This window comes from Mus caroli, chromosome 15 (assembly GCF_900094665.2).
Source record: "Mus caroli chromosome 15, CAROLI_EIJ_v1.1, whole genome shotgun sequence".
Taxonomy (NCBI): Eukaryota; Metazoa; Chordata; class Mammalia; order Rodentia; family Muridae; genus Mus; species Mus caroli.
The window spans coordinates 39170501-39191896 of record NC_034584.1 but is presented as its reverse complement, the minus strand read 5'-3'; the positions used below and the strand labels follow the sequence as shown (position 1 = coordinate 39191896).

Sequence of the window (21396 nt, the reverse complement as noted above, 5' to 3'; positions counted from 1 at the left end):
GGTAATCTCTGGAGTTAGTTGTTATAGTTGTCTCTGGTTAGAGCTTGTTCCTCAGGTGATTCTGTTAGCCTCTATCAGTAGACCTGGGAGACTAGCTCTCTCCTGAGTTTCAGTGGTCAGAGTACTCTCTGCAGGCAATCTCTCCTCTTGCAGAGAAGGTGACCAGATATCTGGCGTTCGAACCTGCCTCCTGGCAGAAGTTGTGTTCCACTCACCGGAGGTCCTATGATCCCATGGAGAGTCCTGTGGGGACCTTGGGGGTGTCCTCAGACTCCATGCCCAAGGTGCCCTGGTGCCTGTGCCAACTGGAAGGGACTTGTGACCCTGGTCAGGCTGAGTTTTCTGCTTCCCTAATTAATGCAGTCTCAGGTCCCACATGATTGGATTGGAGTAGAAGTTGTGTTCCACTCATCAGAGGTCCTAAGATCCTGTGGGGAGTCCTTTGGGGACCTTGGGCGTGTCTGTAGACTCCACGCCCAAGGTGCCTGGTGCTGGTGCCGACCAGAAGGGCTGGTCCAATCTTAATTTGAGGGGAGGTGCCTAGTCTTATTACAACATGATTTGCAATGTTTGGTTAATATTCCTGGTCTGCCCTTTTCTGAAGGGAAATGCAGGAAGAGTAGATAGGAAAGGGAGGCATTGGGGGTGGGAGGAACTGTGGTCGCGATGTGATATATGAGAGAATAAGTATATAAAAGAAAAAAAAATGGAAGTTCAGGTAAAGCACACAGGATGAGAAGTAGAAGGCAGATCAGCATCCAGGGTTGAGTAGCTGACGACACAGTATGTAGTGACACATTGAAAACAAGATCCTATCAGGGTCCTGTCAGCAAAATCTTGCTGGTATATGCAGTAGTGTTTGGGTTTGGTGGCTGACAGGACCCTGATATAGCTGTCTCTTATGAGGCTATGCCAGTGCCTGGCAAATACAGAGGTGGATGCTCACAGTCATCTATTGGATGGAATACATGGCCCCCAATGGAGGAGCTAGAGAAAGTACCCAAGGAGCTGAAGGGGTCTGCAACCCTATAGGAAAACAACAATATGAACTAACCAGCACCCCCAGAGCTCATGTCTCTAGCTGCATATGTAGAAGAAGATGGCCTAGTCAGCCATCATTGGGAGGAGAGGCCCTTGGTCTTTCAAAGATTAGATGCCCCAGTACAGGGGAATGCCAGGGCCAGAAAGCAGGAGTGGATGGGTTGGAGAGCAAGCTGGGGGGATGGTATACGGACTTTTGGAATAGCATTAGAAATATAAATGAAGAAAATAATAAAAAATGTTTTTGGAAAAATAAAATAAAGAAAACAAGACTCTGGTTTTTGTATCAGCTCACCATAAGCAGTCACCCAGGCCACTTGTAAAAGAAGAAAAAAAAGTGGATGATGTCATGATGGCATCTTCAGAGGGAAATTTTCATCAGCAGATGAGGAGGATGAGAACTTCAGATCAAAGATGGAAATGCTACAGTTGACACTGTTTCAGGGGCTCTTCTTGCCACACTAGTAAAAACTCTTATCTAATCAGTATTCTGGTACTGATAATTCATTTAAAAACATATTTATAATATGTTATCCTGCCTAATAATGCAGATTCACTCCTGTTATGCAAGAATTCCTAGGGAAGCTCTTTTTTTGTTGTTGGATATTTTTTTTATTTACATTTCAAATGTTATCCCCTTTCCCAGCCCCCCCAAGACCCCATTATATCCCCCCTCCCTCTGCTTCAGTGAGAATCTTCACCCACCCACCCACTCCTGCCTCCCTGCCCTGGCATTCTGCTATACTGGGGCATTGAGCCTTCACAGAACCAAGGGCCTCTCCTCCCATTAATGTCTGACAAGGCCGTCCTCTACAACATATGCAGCTGGAGCCATGGGTCCCTCCATGAGTACTCTTTGGTCGATAGCTTAGTCCCTGGAAGCTCTGGGGTGGTCTGGTTGGTTGATATTTTTGTTCTTCCTATGGGGTTGCAAACTCCTTCAGCTCCTTCTGTCCTTTCTCTAACTCCTTCATTGTGGAACCACTGTTCAGTCCAATGGTTGGCTGCAAGCATCCACCTCTCTATTTGTCAATCTCTGGCAGAGCCTCTCAGCAGACAACTATACCAGGCTCCTATCAGCAAGCACTTCTTGGCATTCACAATTGTGTCTGGATTTGGTGACTATATATGGGATGGAACCCCAGGTGGGTGTGGTCTCTGGATGGCCTTTATTTTAGTCTCTGTTCCATACTTTCTCTCCCTATTTCCTCCCATTAGCATTTTGTTCCCCCTTCTAAGAAGGACTGAAGCATCCACACTTTGATCTTCCTTCTCCTTCAGCTTCGCGTGGTCTGTGAATTGTATCTAGGGAAGCTCTTCAGCAGCAGACATATTAAGCATGGCTGCACGTGGATCAACAGCCTGATGATAATGATAAAGAATTCTTATTGTGCAATTAAGGAAAACATCATGATGTTTAATGCCCACATTATTACCAAGCAAAAGGAATTCTTTAATTACTTCATTGGAATACTTCATTGAGGTTTAGTGAGGTTAAGCAATTGCCTGAGGTGACACTGTCCTTAAATGGGAGAATAGAAAGGTGACTCCCGAACCTACTGGCTAGAACTCACTCAAGCAGAGTGGGTTGACAGTTGCATGGAACACAGGCAGTATGAGTCACTACTCTGCCAAGTAAAATTAATTAAAATTTCACATTTTGGATGTAAAATGTGTAAAAAAACAACTCCTAAAATATATACTATAGTGTATAACTATATTTGAAATAACAGTCAAACCTTCTGTCCCATTCTGTCAGAGGCAGCCTCTGAGAAAACTGCCTCGTGAGTCATCTCAGGCAAGGAGTGCCTGAGAGCAGTGTCTCTGGGGTTTCTGTACCTGGAGGGCTCAGTAGTACAGAGCCCTGTCCCACCTATGAGTTACTTAAGTTCTAAATTCATAAAGACCATTCTCAGTGAGTCAGAAACATGCTTCCAAGTGATGTCAATGCATCCTCCAAGAACCACACAGTAATTAGAAGGATGATCACAGGTGACTTTTAGGACAAAGACTAGTCTAAAATAGGTCCTATCACTGCCTGACCTGCTCTGCAAGTAGTTATGTAACTCCCAAAAGGCATGTTGGCACAGCATCAGCTTTAGCTTAGGGATGCTTACATGACAATATCTTAACTTTGCTTTTAACTACTCCAAACCAGGTTGAGTGTTTTCTAATAGAGACCTTTAAATGGTGGCTTTCTCTTCTCAAAACATAAAACCAAAGAAACAAAGCCTTCATTTAAAATTCAGACACTTCCTTCACTTTTAGCTCAAAGCTAGTGCATGGTCTGAAAAGGAGAGTCAAGCTCTGAGCTGTCATGGTCAGTGTCACACACACACACACACACACACACACACACACACCCGTTTCCTCTGTTCACCTCCCTGTGACCAGGGTTGTCACCTTCAGAGAGATTGTGTGCAAAATCCAGTAACTTAGTTACCTTTTCTCATCTACTGACTTGTCTCCTTGTCAAAGCAAGAGGCAGAGTTGTAGAAACACTGAAAAGGCCACCAGGGCATGAAGAACCTCTTGATGTTTCCGGAGCAAGCTGAGGAGGAAGCATCATAAAGGGCAGCGTGACCACAGCCACGTTGGACCTGAAAATTGGGGTGGAATAGAACATAGCTTCTACATGGTGGTGGTGTTCTGCTTTGTTTTGTTTTGTTTTCTGAACTCTTTGGCCTCTGTAATGAGTTGGAAGTGAGTAAAAACCAGGTGCTTGTAGAACATTTCTTTTCACCTATGAATCTGGCATATGTATGGATTTGTTCTAGACTATTTTGGGAAGGAGTTGCATTCCTGGAGATGAAATAAATATCGGATTGAAAAATCTAGGAGTTGGGGTGTATCTAAATTGATAGAATGCTTACTCAGCATGAATAGAGCACTAGGTTTACTCCTCAGAACCACATAAAGCAGGGCATGGTGGAGCACACCTATAATCATCCTCCATTACATACTGAGTTTAAGGTCAACCTGAGCTACATGAGACTCTGTCTCAAAAAACAAAACAAAACAATAAACACTAGATAATAAATCCATTTCATTTTCTCATCAATAAGAGACTGAAGTAATAATGATTTATATGGATTGTATAATAAAATACTACATAGGAATAAAATGAATCCAGTAAAATTATTTGGAGAATTTTTATATTGTCCCCAAAGATTATGTTTAAACCAATCTGTGTCTCTGTGATTCATAATAAAGAAATTAAGAAATAGGTTTTAGGATACAGACAGAATAATAAAATGTTACTCTTCTATAGAGAAATGACATGTTTGTTGTACACACAGCAGTGTGACCTAATCCTTTGCCTCTCTATTTCCCATCTTGCCTGTCAGTTGTTTGCTTTATGCACAATGACCACTAAGGTAGTATATCAGAAGACTATTAGAGGCTATAATATAGGGAAATCAGAGCCATCTTTTGTTTGGTATCCATCCATCTGACAACAGTGTTCACATGTTTCCTCTGAGAAGAGACTAAGAGGGAACTATGTCAAGTAAGAGCAACTTCTGATGTTATCAGTCACAGACTTGGGGTCCCACAACTCAGGAGGATTTTTAAGCTCACCTGTCTCCGAGTAACCTTTGTGGCTTTGTGAATATCATCTCTTCTTCTTCTCATGTCATTTCCATTCTTGGCTCCTTTTCCTCATGACTGCTCCTCTGCTCTAGGCACTATGTTCTCCAGTAGTCATGATAGTTTCAAAGGCTGGCTAGTTCTGTGTTCCTCCTGTCTGATGCCCTTGTCCTTTAGCCAGAAGTAGACTGTATAGCTCTCTTTGGGAAAAGTATGTCCTTACTGTGATCTTTGACTTTTCCTGAAATGAAGACCACGCATCCACCTGGTATTTGTTAGGCAGGAAAAGAACTGTAGGGCATAAAAATGTGAACTAATAATGTCTCTGCGTTCTTGAACTCTTGGTTTCCAGCAGGTGCTCATGGACCACAGACTCCTCCAGAAGGCTTTGCTAAGTGAGTCTGCATTGTTTAGTTTCTCACAGCAGTGACAAGTTATTTCTCAGGCTAAAGGCAAAAGGAGGGGTCACTACTGTTCATTGCCAGATTGTCTACTGTTTATTTCTTTGTATGTCTGTTCTGAATTCTCCTTTTCCACTCATATACCCATGACTGCTTCACCCCTCCTGAGTTCCTGCTCCACATCCTTCCCCCACTTCTGCTTCCATTCAGATTGGGATCCAAATGTGATTCAGAGAGGGTGAATCTAAGAAGAGAATTAAGATACTAGCAATCCTGTAACATAGACACTATTTTGTTTACTTACACAGCTTACATAGCCCCTAGAACTCAGCATGACACATCCTATGGTAATCTTCTCTTCAGGGATGAATGCAAGGCATACAGAAGTTATGAACTTTTCTCAAAGCCACATAGCTAGTGCATGTGGCTATTCATAAAAAGCAAAAAACAGCTTCACAAGGATGAACATACAAGTGATTAAAACCAAAAAGTAATTCATGAGCCAGGATGAAAGAACATGAGGAGGTGGGAACCGTAGCCTGGCTGAATGCAGTGTTCTAACACCGGTATGTTCAATAGTATGAGGGTAGAAAGTGATGCTCTAGGGATGTGAAGGGTATAAGCCAGAGTGAAACTCCCCATTTGATGGGCTATTGAGTGGAATGCGCTCATTTCTCCTGTGAAGGATGAGTAGAAGGCTGACTGTGCCGAGTAGACCGAGTTGCACCCTGAACGTTAATGACCAGTAGAGACAAAGACGAGGGGAGAGACATTTAAGGCTGTTAGATTTCAGAGTTGGTTTGTAAATGAACTTAAGTATGGAAATGAGAAGCTATTTCAGAATCCTGGTGGATGCTTTGGTAGTGGGTTGTAAATTTTATGCTGTCTTATTTCCAGCAAGTGGGAGTTTTTCATTCATTGAGATTTGGCAATAAAAACTGATAATACTACTGTCTTCACAAGAAAAGAGTGGATGAAGAGGTTGAAAAGAGGAAAAAATATGTCCTTTTTTTTTTCCTTTTTTTCTTTTCTTTTTTTTTTTGGTCTTGTATTCTGGACTTAAAGTCACAGCCCTGCCCTGAATTTCACTATTGCCAGCATCTCATCCACATTCTGCTCCCCCACTCCTTCCTCACCTTCCTCCATTCCTGCCCCCAACCAGGCATTCTGCTTCCACTCATCACTGCCACCTTTGTGTTTCTCTTCCCCGATTTAGATTTTCGTGCCAGACGTGCAGAGCAGCCATCTCATTTTGGTAAACACTAGATGAACACTTCTTAAATAGAAGCAACATCCTTTCCAGCTAGCTTTGTTAAAGGGGCAGAGACCATTCAGCCCATCAAACTGATGGATTAAAAAAAAAATAATAATAATAATAAGTAACATGTGAGTTAGAAAAATACTTCAGGAAAGATGTGCCATCATTATCAGTTCCTCAAGATAATAATTAGAATGAAACTCACTATTGACCACTAAGTGTGGAACTCTTCCAAAAGCAGCAGGTGAGGGGGACGCAACTCCTGGAGCCCACCTGCCATCAAGCCTGTTCCCAATGCTGAACCTACACAAGAGGCAATAGAACCCTATTTGAGGGTCCTGACTTTTCTGTTCAGTATCTGCCATAGATGGGCTACATCAAAGGAAAGATTGGCTAACAAACCAGTCCAAATCTATGACCCTTCTTTTAAAATGGATCATGAGGGCCTTAAACCATGGGTCAACTGCAAAGTGTCATAATAACTTTGCTTCCCAAGTTTCTTTATGAATTTGCCTGGAACTGGCACACCTTTGAAGAACTTGTGTGTGTGTGTGTTTTCTCTGTGGAATCTTGAACATCTACCCCTTTTCTACCTTAGTTTACCTATCAAATGAGGTTGAATACATGAATACAATTATTAAATTGTGGAAATTCATGTGAAATTTACTAAGAAATGACAACAATACTGTGTATACAGCAAACACTCAATAAATTTTAATATTTCAGTAAAACCACAATTACTGTATAAGGATCGAAAGACATTACAGACAATATCATGCCTGCCCCTGAGAAAGATTCGCAATAAGTACTGTACTAAACGCATACATTTTTTTATAATCACTTGATAGCAAAGGTAGTTTCCCCTGGAAAAGTTCAATTACAAACTCCTAAAACAAAGCAAAACTGTGTAGTATGTATATGTGTTCATACAGTTTCTAAAGACGGAAAATTCTAAAGCAGAGTGCCCACAGACTGCTGCTCCAAGAAGCTGTAGAACTGCCATTAGGTCTAAGTCTTGCTTTCAGAAAAATCCATGGAAAGTGTTAGCAGAGAACAATCCAGGGGAAGTTACTGTAGCATTCAGAAACCTGGCCAGGTGGCTTTCAAGGTCTGCGAATGTGAGGGAGGAGGTATCCAAAAGTAGTCTCTAAAAGAGCCACAGGTCATGGGCAGCTCCACCCAGTTGATCCCCTTATCTTTACTGGCTCAGCTACATGTCCTTGGCAGATATTCAGGCAGTGCACCTGTTGAACAAGAGTGAATGAGAGAACTTTAAACAAGGCAAAAAGAAAGCTTAGCAACAGAGGGGAAAGTGAGTACTTTCTAACCAAAGGCACTGCCTCTAACTAGATTTTTTAGTTTGGGTTAAAAAATTTAAATCTCTCTTAAGCTTTAGGTGGATGTTCTCTCTCTCTCTCTCTCTCTCTCTCTCTCTCTCTCTCTCTCTCTCTCACTCTCTCTCTCTCAGAGGTTAATATATTATTTACTTAGCAAATGTTTGTTGACCATTTATCCTGCCACAAGTCAGGATCTGCTATAGGAAAGAAGATAACAAGATAACAATTCCAACCTTGTATGACTGTTGTAAAGAGAACATGAGTTTGTACATAGAACATGCTTGATACAATCATTAGTACCCATACCATCGGCTACAATCATTGAGACAATCATTATTACCATCGGCTAGTTAATGATTATTATACTTTAGCCTGCATGACTCTCACCATAGAGCTTAACAATTATGGATTTTCCTGGAGTAACACCCATAGATATTCCAGTTCTGAAGGTATAAAAGAAAGTGACATAGGAATAACTGACTGTGTGGTCCATGAAATGGAACTTCAAGAGAAGTGGACTTTTTCTTCATGTTCTTCCCAATTTCCAAATGAAGATTCAGAGCCTGGATTCAAAGGTCTCTTGACTCCAATGGCCTCTCAATGCTACATTTAATGTCTCGATTATTTATAAAGTAAACCTTTACATATGTCACCACACTTATATTTTTGTGATAAGAACAATGTGCATATGACCAGGAATGATAGTAAGGTAAAAATGTGTTTGTATTTGCCCATTCCCAAGTTACTTTATGATACCTAAAGGAGGCCATGATTGACAGATCATTATTATCCCTTGAGTAAATGTTCTAGCATAGAATAAATTGCATGTGACTTTAAGATTTGCTTACACAAAAGCAGATACCCTACATCTATAATCCTGTATCTTGTTTTATTCTAATAACAGTCTTCAAGTGCTTCTCAATTCAACTCACCTATGTTACTCTTCCCCTGATTGCAGTGTTCCTGATGGCTGTTATCTTTCCTGATTTAGTCACTTCCTCTTAATAGACACTAAGATTATCTTTCAGATGCTCCTGAGAGACAAAAAAAAAAAAAATTGAAGAGTCCAACTTTCTTTTTGTATATGTAGTATCAACACATACTCTTACTCTGTTTGTTTTCACACACTAATAGAACACATACTATCAGACATTTTTCCAGTTAGATAAATGCAAATTGTCTTGTTTTTACCTATACTCTCAATGTTTTGAGTGAAAGTGTGTAGTTTGCCATGTATATTGCCATGTTATTATTTTCCTGTCATATCTTCTTATGTCATTTACTCATTTCTTTTATTGGTTTGTTTTCTTTTCCTAATTTATATAAGTTTTCAGTGATATAAGGAAATTAGCCTCTCATCCTATTCTCTCTATTTTTTCTCAGCTTGATATTTATCTTTGACTTTTATTTTTGCCCACTAGAAGTTTTATTTTAATTCATATTACAACTAAACACTTTAAATTTGGACTTTTTTTTTCTTGCTTCTGAGTGCTATTATTTATATATTTAAGTATATGGGTGCTCCAACTCTGGAGTGTCAATCAAAATAGAAGGAAATCAGTTTTGAACTAATAATAATAAAAATGAAAATTATATTTCTAGCTTTTAAAGAACATTACTGTTTCAAAATATAAGTAAGCCTTTGCCTTCGACGGATTTATCACAAGTTCCTTTTCTGAACAGCACTTGTAGCTTGTAGCAGCCTTAGATGGCTAAAGAGTCAGAAGATTCTGTTTGACTGTTGAATGTTTACTTCTCAGATGCTCTCTGTGGCTGAGCCCCAAAGTCATCCCAGCTAAGAGTCAGCCTTGCCCAATGAGCACTAGGGCCTTCTATAGTGTCTGGAGTAACTGTGTGTGCACTGTTCCAGCTGTTGCATGATGCTGGGCTTGACTGCAGTGAAAGCGACTCATCTATCCTACCTAGAGTCAGTTAAAGAGAATACCTGTGTATTTGTGGGGGTGAAGGAGATGAGAATGGGAGCAGAAATCAGCCTTGATTTGAACTGAGGATATAGAAAACTAACCTGAGTTAATTAGATAATTGTAATGACAAAGGATAGCAGAAGACGTGCAGATACTGGCATGGGTGGTTTAGAAGGACTTATCAATGCTTACTAGATGGTAGGATTGCCATGTGCTCAAATGTTTAAGAACCCTACAATGTCCCAAAAGGAGGCCTAAAAGTAGTGTCCTCAAGACTCAAACACAAGCATTGATTTAAAAGTAAGTTTAGTTTTCAGCTTGGTCTGAAATTTGTTTCTTTTTCTCTTCTTTAGTCCATGGCCTTGAAACCTCTGCACCAAGTGCTTTTAACTCTAGCAGCACAAGGAAGAACAAAACTTCTCTATAGAACATAGCAATGGTACCAAATGAAGAGGCATACAAAATACTCACCAGAACTTTTGGATATAGATTTTTGTTGCCTGAAAATTGGTTTGCATTCCTGGCTCTTAGTCTCCAGGAATTTGTGGTCATAAAGGTCACCACAGCCATCCCCCTTGTTGTTGCCCATGGCCACCAATGCAGGTAGCCAATAATGAGTCTAGTCAGGGACAAAAGGTCTGCAGATGGGAGTGACACAAGTCTCTTAGTTCCCATCACCCTTCCAGTCCCAACTTTCAATAAGCAAATCCTTTCTAGTGCTTTGTCAGAGTATCTCCAGTGACTTTCCAAGTGGGTGTATACACACAACAGATGACGAGGCAAATATTCTCTTGGGCACAAAACTGCTACAGGCCAGTGGCATTTCCAAATCCCTATGGAAATGGAGTAGGTGTTAAGTCTTCCAGTTAAATATGTCCTTTGTCTCAAAATTCTTCTAGGAATTTAATGAGATCAGCCAGTGAAACAAGTATATCAATTCCTATGATAAAGTGTATTCATTGAATATTACCTATATTTCTGAGCAGGATCACTAGGATCAGATGACCTTGAGCCTTGGCTTCAGTCTTGACATTAGTTGTGTCAACCTATGTACCTCAAGCAACTTCATGGTACCTGTCTCTACTTCATAGGGTCTGTGTTATTATGATAAATAAAGTATTGCATAAAGGTGTGTGGAATAGACCCTGGTACAGAACATTTGCTTCTAATAATAGAAAACACGTGTAAGTAGAATATTATTTATTCATTTTATTAAGATATGCTATATTTCTGGATCACAGGGCCCCCCAATGGAGGAGCTAGAGAAAGTACCCAAGGAGCTGGGGGGATCTGCAACCCTATAGTTGGAACAACATTATGAACTAACCAGTACACCCCGGAGCTCGTGTCTCTAGCTGCATATGTATCAGAAGATGGCCTAGTCGGTCATCAGTGGAAAGAGAGGCCCATTGGTCGTGCAAACTTTATATGCCTCAGNACAGGGGAACTCCAGGGCCAAGAAGTGGGAGTGGGTGGGTGGGGGAGTGGGTGGGGGAGCATGTGGGGGACTTTTGGGATAGCATTGGAAATGTAAATGAAATAAATACCTAATTAAAAAAATAAATAAATATATTTCAAAGATTTTTACTATATACAGAGAAAACAGTAGTCTACATGATAGTGTGTTAAGTGTGAATGCTGAAGAGTATATTGCAAAATGTTATATTTCAGAAGGAATTTTAATCCTAACAGAATGAAAAGTGTTTGATACTTATTTAGAGTTTATGCTATGTTTGCCAAGCATATTTCTTTTTTTTATGTTTATAACATCTTTATTCATAGTAGCCAGAAACTGGAAACAACATTGCTATCCCTTGAATAAAGATTGGATAAAGAAGATATCGTACATTTACACAATGGAATATGGCTGTCCTTGGCTACTTTCTGGGTTCTTCTTTCTTTCACCTTCCTCCACTTTCTTCTTCTACCTTTCCAACCCCCTCCTACTATATAAGAAAACAAAAAGTATAGAGAAGAATAAAAAGAAATTCCTGAATAAAGGCAGGGTTTGAAAGGGAGCAACATCATTAGACTACTTTCTGCTGACTGGCAGCTTCAAGTTCTTTGAGGCAAGTTTGATATTTCACATCAGGATATCTAATTTCCTTGGTTTCTTGCTTCTTCTTTGCATATGATTACTTAACAAACCATAACCAACAACAACTACCAACCACCAGGAGCAACCAACATCCCATCCTGTCTCTCAGGACCCTAGCATTTATATGCCCTCTGAAAAATTCCCAGAGTTCTAAATATCACACAATTGCAAAAACTATCTATAGCTGGCAAAACCATGTCTCTACTAGAGCACTAGGTAAATCATAGTCACCTGCTGTGGACAATCTGAACTAGCCCCAAGTCCCACACCTTGGATTAAAATGAAAACATGTTATAATATTTCTAAGTTTTGTTTTGTTTTATTTTTGAGAGGAAAGAGTTTATTTTGTCTTATATCTTACAGTACATTATGAATGGTAGTCAGGACAGGTAATCAAATGTACTTGGAGGCAGGCACTGAAGAAGAGATCATGAAGGAATAGAATTACTACTATCTTCTGCAGACTGATTTCTTATTCCAGCTGTTCAGGGATGGCACTTGCTACAATAAATCATTGGTCAAGAAAATACTCGCTGATCTTTTGCCTACTAGACAATATGATGGAGACATTTTCTCAACTGAAGTTTCCTTTTTTAGATTGACTCCTGTTAGACTATACTTGATACAAGCTGCCAACCTAGATTGGACAAATTTTTTTATATTATTCTATTCCTTCTATGATAGTCACAGCTACCTGTGGCTATTTAAAGCCATGTGGGTCAGGTTTGTCCTCTCCTTCTTCCATCTTCTCTGTCCTCCTGTGTCTCTCTGTTCCTATCTGTCCAAGTGGCCAAGCATATTTCTAAGCGTCGTGTTAGGTATATATTGATGGCTTCCAGTAAGCCTGTGATGCTACTGTGAGGAAACTGAGGCATGGAGGGGGAAGTAATTCTCCTAAGGTTCCCATGGAGACTGCAGAGGCAGCCTGTGTCGTGGCATTTCCGTTCTGTGGTTCAGATGAGCTACTCTGTGGAAACACCAGGCAGCTGCCATGAACTACTGCATCTGCAGCAATGCCCAGTGGCACATGCCAAAGAAGACAGTTGGGTGCTTCTTCATCAGAATTTTGCTGCCAACTAACAAGTGAATGGCAAGTCAAGCTCTCTAGTCTTCTCTTTATTATTTTGTTTATAGAATTAGCTTACTCAGCTGGGCACAGTAGCCCAAGTCTGTAGTCCCAGGATGCACTGAGATGGGAGAATCAACAGAGTTCAGGAGTTCAAGGCTACTCTAGACAACACAGTAAGACCCATTCTAAAATTAAACTAAAACCTCAATAAAAGTTCATTGATCTTATAGCATGTTCACTAAATTGTAATTTTTGTAAATGTAGTGTGTGTGTTGTATTATGTGTGTGTGTACATGTATGGCTGTCAGAGGACAACTGTGTAGAGTTGATTCCCTCCACTTCTACTTGGGATCAAGGATTCAAGCACAGGTTACCAGTCTTGTAGACCAAGTACCTTTATCCATTGAGCTATCCGTGAGGCCCTAAATTATAAGTATTAAAAAAAAAATCATTAGCTGAGGTATGGGGGAAGTAGCATATGCATAATTTCACTAATTTTTTTGAGTACAGCTGCAGCTCTGGGCCACCCTGAAAGTGGCTTCTAATCTTTTGCAGATGTGCAGAAGACAAGACAGAATGTACTAGAACAGAGACCGTAGACTCTGAAACTATGTAAGAGTCAATATATTGAGTTCCAGTAGCAATAAAATGTTAAACCAAGGTAACCCTTTAGCTTGAAGACCTAACAACAAGGGATCAAAGACATCCTAGATATTTAGTAAAAATTCTGGATTTTTAGTAATGGTCTGTTTCTGTTCAAGAATTTCTGTTTTTATGCAGGCAGTTATTAAATCGCATGACTTTTTGCATGTCTTTGACAAAATGAAAACCGGGTGTTTCCAAGTAATAACTTCACTATGAAAATAATACCTTAGCCTGGAGACTATAACCACATGATATATTTCTGAAAATTGCCCATCTTTGTCGCTTAGTAACCAACCTGATGATCTGCTAGCAAACAAAGCTGGGGAAACAGGATGTCAGGAATAGTGTGTTGCCAGGTCACACAACCAATCACTCGTCTTTGAGCTTGCCACATGCTAAGGGTATTAAGCAGAAACAACAATTAAGTTGTTAAGAGTTAAGAGTTAAGTTGTTAAGAGTTTCTAGCATGCATAAGGAATTGCTGTCTGGGTCTCAGTAAAATGTTACTCTAATCTGTCAGGAACTGGGAAGGAAAGTTATTGCTCTACTAGCAGGTCATTCATGACTCTTTCCAAAGAAAGCTGGCACCTTAAGGGGCTCTGGAAGCTTGAGAAGAATTTTTTCTCTGTCCTGGTATGATCCACTATTCCACTGATGGAACTAAGCAAACCTAACAAAATCTACACAGCTGGGACCCAACTCTGGCTGCTCCTTGTACCAGGCTTTTCTTGTGGATTTCTAGTTGATACCGGAATGTCTGTTGATCCCCTTGCTTCCTTCTTTGCTCTCCCAGGAATGAAGTGCAGTATCACAGGTGTGTTTTGAAGACTTGATCCTACCCTTGATCAACCTCCCATGAGCCTAGAGCCAATCTACTTCCATTTCTTCCATAATGCAACAATGAAATTAATGTCTGTCTTACCTTATAAATTGCCAAGATTGAATGACAAAAAGTACCTCATAGCTAGCTGATGACTAGTCATTGTGGTGATAATAATTGTTCACTCACTGATTGTGGGAAATGAAAGGATTTAGATCATTCTTAGTTCTCTCAGTTAAGAAATGAAGCTGGCTCTGGATTCTAGGCCAATATGACATACAAATTATGTTAAAAGAACGGAGTAAGAAAGTCAAACAGAATGTACATAGACTCAGTTTCTAAAGCCATGCTCAATTTCATATGTTTTGAAACATCCTATTTTATTGCTTCTATTGCTCTCTGTTGCCTCTGCCCCTCCCCTTCACTTCCCTAGAAAACCAATGGAAATAATTCCATTGTTGATAAGAGACAACTATGCCCTTTTTTATTAGAATGGGTTTACATGATTCCAACTCTTAGAATGCTATTCCAGTCTCACACCCAACTGTCACTTCTTCCCACAGAGTCATTTACCTTGTAAACTAACAATCCTACCTCAAAGTTCAAGTCCCAAGTTTCTGTCTCATATGTCACATTATTGTCACGCTCCTTGGAAACCTGAATTTTCTGTTTTGGTTCAGATTTGGTCCCTAAATAAATACACATACATTTAAACTGCTGTCATAGAAAGTCATGTCTGTAATCAGACAGTGTTGCTTCAAGCTACTCTTGAAGCCAGTTCCTCTCTTGACTGCTTCTGACTGGCTGACTCCAAGCCAAGGGTGCCAAGTTCAACTATCAGGAGCTGACTGCAACAGCTCCAAGATAAATTCTGAGAAACTACTTTTGCCCCCTCAGTACTCTTTCATTTACTTACACTTTGGGTGCTGTGAGCCTGTTGGTGAGAGCCACCCAGGGGACTTGGAATCTCTTCCCCTGCTTGGGCCACTGTTTATAGTCTGCCGGAGATTGGCTCTTTGAGTAACCATCTGCCTGTCCTTCTGTTGTAGTGTGTTTATGAAATGGTGTCTTGTGCTTGTGCTTTCTCTTCTCTGCCCGAGGAAAGCACAAAGCTTTTGGAAGCTCTGGAATCTTGGCACTTGCAGAGTTAGCGCATGCAGCTCGGGGAGCTGGGACCTGGGAGGCAGGGCGCTGGCCGCCTGCTCTTGGCTCTCCTTCCCTTCATGCTTCTCTCTCTCTCTCCCTCTCTCCTGTTGTTTTTCAGGCAGTGAAGCAGATTTTAGCTCCTCGAGCAGCACAGGCAGCATCTCGGCTCCTGAGGTCCACATGTCCACGACAGGAAACAAGAGAGCCTCTTTCTCACGCAAGTAGGCACTGACTCCTGCTCTGTAATTACGAAGCTATGCAGGTGACTTTCTGTCCATAAGATTCTGTGGAACCACCTGGATTCTGAGTTTGTTATTAGGAGTGAGGTTTATTGTTAAGTATTCCACAGTGATTTGCAACTGGCCATTTCCTTACTTCACCCCACCCCCAACAACCCTGAAACCCCTGTCCTCCTATGCCTGAGCCTGCTCTTCCTGCTGCTGATTATCTGTCGTCCAGACCTCAGCTCTGAGCCCTCTTCCCTCCATTCCATGCTCCATCCCTTACTCACCTGTGTCTGCTCTGGGAATTTAAGCTTTGCACCGAGCCTGCCCCTTATGACCCTATCATTTTCTAGCCATCGGCAAAGCCGCTAAAGTCCTTTCTATAAAGCAAACATTTACTTGGGAAGAAATGATTAAAAAAAAATTTGTAAAGTTCATAGATGTGGGCACCCCAGTGCTGAAGGCAACACAGAACAGCTGGATGTGTGATTTCTGAAGTCAGGCTATCTTGGCCTTACACTGGCAAGGCCCTCCAGAGGCTGCATGACCCCGAACAAAGGGCGTCATTTCTCTATATGTCCACCGCTCATCTGCAAAATAGAGTTATCATGATACCTACCTTAGAGGGTTTCTGGCTAGGGCAGTGCTTGTAGTAAGCATTATAAACTGTTCACTATTAATATTAGTTGAATTGGGGGCAGAGAATTATGGGAAAATCCATGCCAATATTCACACTTACTGGTGGAATTCCAAGCTCAGGATTTTCTAACCATTAATAGTGCCATTATTCTTCAATATGTAGCCACTATGTAGTCACTGAGCATCAACTGCAAGAATTCACTGAAAAAGCCATAATCATTCCAGTAATGCACAAAAATAATTCAAGGGTAAATTTTATATATATATATATATATATATATATATATATATATATACACACACACATATATGTGTGTGTGTGTGTGTTGTGTGTGTGTGTAAATCACTGTGGAATACTTAATATGTATATATTATATATATGCACACACGAGGCATGGGGGCCATAGAGAGAGTGCAATGGGGCATGGCGGCTCTGTTGGGCTAGTTCCCAAACACCTCAGTGATGATGTGAGCTCCATCAGAGACTGAAGAGGCATGGTAGAGATATCTCGTCACCAACTAGAGAACATCTTCTGACTCTACTAAGTCATATTATTATCCTGGGTCATTGCATGCAAAACTTATCTTGAGGATTAATAGTATATGTTTTTCAAGATCCTTCCAATTTCCACAAGGTTAAAGCTCTGGAATAGTGTGCAAATATTTCCAATTTTCCTGGTGCCTGTTGTTTATAAAGGGAACTAAGTTAGCTCCAGTGCACAGTTTCATGTTAGAAGTAAATCATCTAGACAAAGCTGTGAGAACAGAGTGGGGTCCACAGTAAATAAGCACAATTGCTTTATCAGTCCCTCTATGCTTTGGGTGTAAGTGTCTCCTGCACCACAGGGGAGGGTCATAAACATTCTTAGTAGACATGAGTCTTCCCCCAAGAAGTAAGCATAGCCTCATGGTGAAAGGTGCCAAGAAAAATGAGCCTCACAGGTAATTTTATTAAGCAATTCAAAAGGACTTGGGTTTGCAATTAGATGTCAAGATGTCAGTAACAAAGAGAAAACATTCTAGGCTGAAAATCAGCATATTTTTTGAAGAGTAATCAAAAATTGATGTAGTAAACATAAAATAATTTGTGCAAGTCAGATATTGAAGAATTGTTTTTATTGTTTAATTTCTATGTATATATTTGTGCTCAATGATTCATGTACACCATGTGGGTGCTGCAGGTGCCCATGCCCTAAACCTCAAGTGACCAGCAATTGAGTCACTTCATATGGGTGCTGTAAGCTGAACCCAGGCCATCTGCAAGAGCAGGAATATTCAATGAAAGGGGTGCAATTTGAGGGAAGGGTGGATTTGTTGAAAAGATTTTTGACAGGTGGTTTTCTTAAAAAATAAACAAAAACCCCAAAGTTGTAGAGACTAACTAACTCAAATTAACTAACTCATTATCCAGTTCTGATGTATCTGAAGAAGTCTCTCTCTTTTTAACTACTAAAGCATTAATCAGTCTAGAAAATATAGAAGAAAGAATGGGGTGTGGGTTTTTTGGAATTGGCATCAAATATAACCATTGTTTATGAGGTAAACACTCTACATCTAGTTCCTATTCAGGAAAACAGAAATAGAGGTAATATCACTAAGTTTAAGTCAGCTGATATTGGTAACTATATCACAAGTGTCCAGAATTTGGTTGAAAAACAGGAGAGGTGTATTTTTAAAGAAAACAGATATGCTGCTTCTACTACTGAACTGCAGTGCAATGAGCCCCAGTGCGGCTGGCCTGAACAACAGACAACAACTCACTTGCTATTTTAGGGGCTTTCAGATCAAAGTTTGGTAGGATCGATGTCATTTGAGACTCACTGCTTGGCTTCAAGATGTCTGGCCTCCCTGTATCCTTACATCATCATCTCTCTGTACACATCTGTGTCCAAATTTTACCCCTTATTATAATATCGGGCTGAATAAGGCCCCAGCATAATACTCTAATTTAATCTTAATTACCTCCTTAAAGGTCTTGTCTCCAGATTTAGTCATATCTGAAGTCTGGAGGATTAAGGCCTCGACATGAAATTGGAATAGTGACAGTGACACAATCAAATTCAAAACAATGACAGCAATGGAAGATGGAGGAGGAGGAGAAGGAGGAAGAGGAGGATTGGGGGAGGAAGAAGAGGAAGAGGAAGAAACAGCAGTGAATGGTGGTGGGGACACTAGCTAAAGTCAAGAGCCAGTGGCTAGGGATTATAGATTCCTTGGACTCTGGTTTAGATTTGTTCTTTTATATTACTCTGTTCAGGGGTTTAGAGGTGCGGGATGAGCAGAATTTTCTCTTTTCTATGAACTACATTATTCTTCCTGCTAGACCAAAGAATTTAGGGTGTATAAACAAGCAAGCATTGGGCTTGCTTCTCTGTGATCATGACAAACATGGAAATTTAGCTTCTCCTTTGAAAATGATGACATTTATTAACATTTAAAATAGGGTAAATAAAAGGAGAAACAGTAACAATTTAAACATGAAAATATTTTAATTAGGATTTTTTTTGTTGTTGTTGTTGTTTGTTTTTTTGTTTTTTTGTTTGTTTGTTTGTTTTTGTTTTTCAAGACAGGGTTTCTCTGTGTAGCCCTGGCTGTCCTGGAACAAACTCTGTAGACAAGGCTGGCCTCAAACTCAGAAATTCGCCTGCCTCTGCCTCCCAAGTGCTGGGATTAAAGGCGTGCACCACCATGCCCAGCTTTTTTAAATTAGTTTTTAAGGTACTATGATATTCATGTCCTGAAACACACATGAAGACTTGATTTTGTGTTTTACAAGACAAGCAATGTTTTATAGCTTGAGGAGTCTTTGCTCTCTCCCATCTATCAGATAAGGTCTCAGGAAATCACCTAATTTAATGCTTGTCATGATCACGTACCTCAGCACTTTGTTGCAAGGTAGATGGGGGAAATGCCCAGGTGGATTGTCCAGAGAACAACTATATCCAAAGGACAACCTGAAAAACTTGTTTACAGGACCAAAGTAATTTATATCCCATTTCTATAAAGCGGGAAACGTCGCTGTTAAGAAGTTTTAAACGTCCATGACCTTACATTCCAGCTCAGCTACACATTCTTGTATTTCTCTTCCCCAAGCCTCAGTGATCCATGGGTAAATGGGAAGCAGTGCTCGCACCATTCTGACAGGTCAAAGCCAAGTGCTCACAAAGTGTCTGGAACAGTACCAGTACCACAGAAGCCAGAAAGGATGGTTAACAGAATAAAATTTCCCAGGTCAAAGTTATGGATAGTTCTCTATAGTCTCTCATCTCTTGCAAGGGTTAACCATCCACATTTTCTTGTAGTCACATTGGGAAATACAATTGTCAGTGCCAGGCTTGGAAGTGAAGCATAGAAAAGAAAATCCAAGCCAGAGTACATGTTCCTTTGAGCTACGCATGAAGTTCTTCCCACCCTTGGGGCTGCTGAAGTTGGTTTGTCACCAAGCCATCAGCCCATCTGTTCCATATAAAATGTCTCCTTCCCTGTGAAAGGGGGACTAAGTCTATTTGAATGATTTCAAGAGGAAAGAACTTGTAAGTTTAGAATTTGATGGGCTTGTTAGTGTGCAGTGCCCTTGGTTGACAGCAGTAGAGATTGCATTTGAATTTAAATTAGTGATTGCAGGCACTGAGCCCACAGGCTGGAGCACTCACACACATTTCTCATCGACCTGCATCAGAGAGCAGAGGTGCTCAGACAGCCATGCTGCTGCATGGGAATCTTCATTTTAACTTCCTTGTAATAGCCAGCCATACTCCTGACAGAACATGCTAGCCCGCTTAAGTAGTTTCAACATTCTCTGGATGTTTTTCAACTCTACTGGATATCAAATCCCTGGAACCAGATTAACAGGGAAAACCTAAACAAGCTGATCCTGTAACACCAGTCTAGAGCACACAGAAGTTGCACAAAGTTTCTGGAATAAACCTGTATACTTTTCCAATTTAATCTTTTTAAAACAAACAAACTAAAAACCAAAGACAAGTCTCATGCAATGCAGATTGGCCCTTCAACTTGTTATATAGTCAAAGATGAGTCTAAACTACCTTCTTCCCCCCCCAAGTTCTAGTGCTACATTTAGGAATGTACCACATCAGGCTAGTTTTCCAACCAACTCTGCAAGGAAGGCAGGAAGTTTGTATTCATGGTGTGAGTGTGATGTATGGTATGTGTCTATGTGAGAGAAAATATGTCTGGTGTATGTATGGTGTGTGTGTGTGCATAAAGTGGCCTTCCTAAATCTCTAGTAAATGGCAGTGTCAAGACACACACCCTGTTAACTCATTTCAGCAGTCATGCTAGACAACAAAAATTATAAGCTCAAAAGTCTAAAGATGAAAGCAAGTACACATCCCCCAGGAAGCTAAATCATTTGGAATATTGGTGTATTTAGGAAGATAGGTCGAGAGAAATGATGAATTGGACCTGTGCAGCAGCATCTTAAGGAGTTTAGCCTTTTTTCAGGAGACAGTGGGAAACCCTTGATGGTCTTGGAGGAAGACAATAGTATTCCAACTCCTCACTAGAAAGGCATCAGCATCCTGCAGGAGGGAGCAACACCAAAGGGAAACTGTTTGAAACAACAGCAGAGGGAGTGGTCTCTTGTGCTCATGATACAAGGAGAGCAAATATCAGTGGCCATATGCCCCAGTCAAGTCTAGAAGTCTGATTTTCTTAGCAATAACCAGCTTTAGGAAGAAGCAAAGGAACAATACCTTGGCATCTCCAGTCACAAGGACTCTAATTAGCACCTGTAATACTCTTTCAGCCGAGGCCCTCATGGGCGAAACAATGGAGCATCATCCCACAAGTCTGGCAGCAGCCCACCATCCCCAAGGGAAAAAGACCTTGTGTCTATGCTGTGCAGGAATCCACTGAGCCCCAGTAACATCCACCCTAGTTACGCCCCTTCTTCTCCAAGTAGCAGCAACTCCGGCTCCTACAAAGGAAGTGATTGTAGTCCAGTCATGAGGTAAGTCCCCATTTGCCTCCTAATTGCATGCTTCTTAATTTGTCCAGTTTGGGACTTTTCTCTAAAGGTGGGAAAAACTATTTAGCTCTTGATTCTCTATCTTAATCTTTAATAAGATACTTCTCTTCTTTGTCGCAGTTAGCTAATTCTTTAAGGGTTGGTGCAGAAAGAACACAGACCACCACAAGCTAACACAATACCTGACAGTCCAAACAGTTACTGGATGGGGAGGG

At 40.7% G+C, this 21396-nt stretch overlaps 1 protein-coding gene across 7 annotated transcripts in view; it reads left to right on the top strand.

Annotated features, from left to right (window-relative positions):
- Sybu (syntabulin) overlaps positions 1 to 21396 on the top strand; it is a 110404-nt gene that overhangs the window by 83575 nt on the left and 5433 nt on the right. For all 7 annotated transcript variants that reach the window (XM_021183571.2, XM_021183568.2, XM_021183570.1 and 4 more), the window contains 2 exons: positions 15447 to 15549; positions 20960 to 21163. In XM_021183571.2, the coding sequence (XP_021039230.1) occupies positions 15447 to 15549; positions 20960 to 21163 (307 nt within the window). The remainder of the gene's footprint in view (positions 1 to 15446; positions 15550 to 20959; positions 21164 to 21396) is intronic.